The 3,398-nt window shown below is 47.6% G+C and overlaps 1 protein-coding gene across 4 annotated transcripts in view; it reads left to right on the forward strand.

Annotated features, from left to right (window-relative positions):
- LOC118086722 (sulfotransferase 2B1-like) overlaps positions 1-2,094 on the forward strand; it is a 32,187-nt gene extending 30,093 nt beyond the window's left edge. For all 4 annotated transcript variants that reach the window (XM_060275680.1, XM_035118713.2, XM_035118709.2 and 1 more), the window contains 2 exons: positions 1,040-1,220; positions 1,895-2,094. In XM_060275680.1, coding sequence (XP_060131663.1) covers positions 1,040-1,220; positions 1,895-2,055 — 342 coding nt within the window. In that variant the 3' untranslated portion in view covers positions 2,056-2,094. The remainder of the gene's footprint in view (positions 1-1,039; positions 1,221-1,894) is intronic.
- Positions 2,095-3,398: the final 1,304 nt, after the last annotated feature.

Here is a 3,398-nt window from a genome sequence, read left to right on the forward strand (position 1 = left end):
TGTGGCTCTGGGCACAACCCCACCCAGGGTTGACCAACCAAGAGTCCCAGGATTCCTTTAACAGACTACCCATCGCATATGGATGGCCAGACCGCTCTGCCACCCCATCACCAGAACCAGAGCCTATCCGCAACCTTACAAGTTGTGACGATTTGCTACATGCCAGGCGAAACCCAAATGTCACCAGCCAATCAGCCAAGTGGGGAAAATTCCTGCCGTGCCCCTGTCCCAACGACAGACGACACACGACACATGATGGCATAGCAAGGTCATGCCTGCAAGCCCGAAATATAGGGAGAGGTGGGTGGGTGTTCCGATGCACTGGCACCAAAGAGGAAGCTCAGGAACATGTGCATGGGTTTAAATAGCGGTCCCTCGATACAATTTCGCTGGCGTCCCATTGGTCTAATTGCTACCAGCATCGAGGGACCTCCAATAGGGTGTTGTAGCCATCCAACATTCCCACCCACAACACAGGGTCTGGTTGCCAGGTCCCACCGCAACACGTGCCCTCTTGTTAGGGAGGACCCAATTTATACTTTTCACTGCTCGTTTCCATGTCAATTGGAAATTGCCCTTAATTGTTAGGAGAGCAAGGCTGCTGGGGGAGAAAGATACAATTCTGACATGAAGCTGCCCCCTTTTTTTGTTGGAAAGATTCTGGTAATATTGGATGGAAGGGGATTCTGAGCATGTGCAAAATTCGTTGCTACCTCTACATACACTGAATATCATGTGCAGAGTACATTTCCTTTCTTTGGCATTAGAGCAGATGTGCTAATAACCTGTTTTTCTGCTTCAAAGGCAATGTCTCTTGCTGACTCAGATGTCTCCTGGGTGCTGTGCTGGCTGAGGGGCAGCTGGAGACACAGTGGCTTCTGCACTGTGATAGCAGCAAATTCCACATCCTCAGGGCATCCATCTTACCTTGCATTGCACATTGCATACTGGTACTCATGCCCTATGTGTGCCTCCTGATCAAGGGCAAGCTCTCTACATCACATGAGGATTCACAGCCATTTGCTTTTGCTTTCTGCAGGACCTTCGAGGCAGCGTGCAGAAGATCTGTCATTTTCTTGGCAAAGAGCTGAACAGCCAACAAATAGAGTCTGTGGTGGAAAACGCCTCCTTCCAGAAGATGAAGGACAATAAGATGTCCAACTTTTCTTTAATACCAGAGAGCGTTTTTGACCACACAAAAGCAAAGTTCATGAGGAAAGGTAAAAACATTAGTTGCCGCAGAGCGCCAAGGAATAAGGCCACAATGCTGCTTGCCGGGGGTGACGAACCTTTTTCTTTTTCTGTGGATGTCTGTTGCCTCACAGAAAAAGCCAATCCACAACTAGGCCAGTAAGGGGGACAGTTTGCCCGATTTCATACGGTTCTTTCTGTGCAACATCTCACCTATGTCTAGCTTTGTTGCGTGGATGCCCCAATCAAAACAAAAAATTGTTCTGAGAACAAGGGTGTGCCTGTAAGATTTTGAGGCCTGGATAATTCTGTGGACTTATCTGAAAATAGGTTGCAGATTCTCCAGGCCATCATGACACAGTAGTTGCCTCAGAGTTGTTTATGCTAGATTTGGCAGATTCTGTGCCTTGGAAGGCAAGCAGAAATTCAGCAGGCAGAGCAACAAACACACAGTTCATGGAGCTCTGTGAGGTGTAATAAGAAAGCATGTCTGGATGAGACACCCAGCTGATCCAGGTACCCAACATGCCTACATTAGTGCTGTTGGACAGCCAAATCAGGAGGGTGGGAATGGTTGGGGAGGGGCTCAGGGGAAACTCTAAGGGGGCATGTATTTTCTCCCCTAACATCAGCTCCCAATTTAAGTTGAAGTAATTTCAGGTGTACTTCTTTGTGGTTACCATTTGCTTTTGTGTTGTTCTAGGGATCTCTGGGGACTGGAAGAACCTCCTGACAGTGGCACAGAGCGAACGCTTTGACGATGCCTATCAGGAGAGCATGCGTGGTGTGAATATGACCTTCCCTTGGGAACGAATCACAGGACGTAGTTCCTGCTGTTCTCCACCTTCACATTCTTATGTTTGATATGGTTTGGGTACCTTCTGCTAAATAAACAGATACTTGATCTAGAATAGTGCTGTTGTTCTGAATTAATATTTTTTACATGTGTGTTTCATATCTGCCAACTGCCCTGCTTTGAGCAGGAGATCCCAGCTTAACAGAAGGTGCCCCAGCTCCTCCTCTGCTTCAGGAAGGCCAAGGCCTCGACTGTGAGTCCTCAACAGGGACCCCTGACCATTAGGTCCAGTTGTGACCGACTCTGGTGTTGCAGCACTCATCTTGCTTTATTGGCCGAGGGAGCCGGTGTACAGTTTCCAGGTCATGTGGCCAGCATGACAAAGCCACTTCTGGAGAACCAGAGCAGCACATGGAAACGCTGTTTACCTTCCTGCCAGAGCGGTACCTATTTATCTACATGCACTTTGACGTGTTTTCGAACTGCTAGGTTGGCAGGAGCTGGGACCGAAGCAAGTACAGAAAGTGAAACACAGGCAATCTCTGAAATTTGCAAGTCTCTGAATTTTGCAATGCAGTTCTTCAACTAAGTAATGTGTACAAAAATGCATATACTAGAGTAAGTGTTCATGACATGCACACTTTAGTGGGGGGGGGAGTGCATCATATCAGGGGGAAATGCTTTGTTGAAACATGTAAGAAAATTCGCAAACTGATGTGGAAATATTGAGAACTGAATTCAAGATTGCAAAAATGACAAACCAAAATGGACATATTACTCCATCCCAAGACCCTGGTGATGCTCACAGAAGGAAGTGAAAGAACACTTGAAATTCCTGGGTATGTCAGCAAAACTTGAAAAATAGAGATTTTCCTCACATCATGCCAGAGACAGGGGCTTGTCCATGGCAGGGACACACTCCCAGGTTGCACCTGCTCTGCCTTTCAAGTTGGCAGACTTAGGCTTGAGCAGCACAGCGGCATGCAGTGAGCTCCCCAGACCCCACTAGGAAACATTGCCAGGATTTTATTTATTTTTTGCCTCATAAATCCTGGCTTCCCCCTGCCTGAACCTCCTCACTGCTTGCAAAGGGCAATGAGGAGCTACTGCCATTGAGTTCGGGACGTGGCCAGAAACCCTGAACCCCCAATCTCTTGGCTGGAGCAGGGGAGGGAGGAGAAAGGGAATGTTTTTTTTTTTGCCCTCTTGACTGAACGTTTGAGCCAGGAAAGGAAGGGAGCTCCATTTGTAACTGTAGTGAGCATGGCCTGTGTCTTTAAGAGGCATGTGGGTTTGTAACAGAAACACCTCTCTCCACTTGGGAGTGGTTTCATCAAAAGTTCATTGGACCCTTCATCTTATCAATGTAGGAAGTACAGGGTGAGTCCTTTAAAAGAGGCGCCGTGGATAC

Source organism: Zootoca vivipara, chromosome 6, assembly GCF_963506605.1.
Source record: "Zootoca vivipara chromosome 6, rZooViv1.1, whole genome shotgun sequence".
Classification (NCBI taxonomy): Eukaryota; Metazoa; Chordata; class Lepidosauria; order Squamata; family Lacertidae; genus Zootoca; species Zootoca vivipara.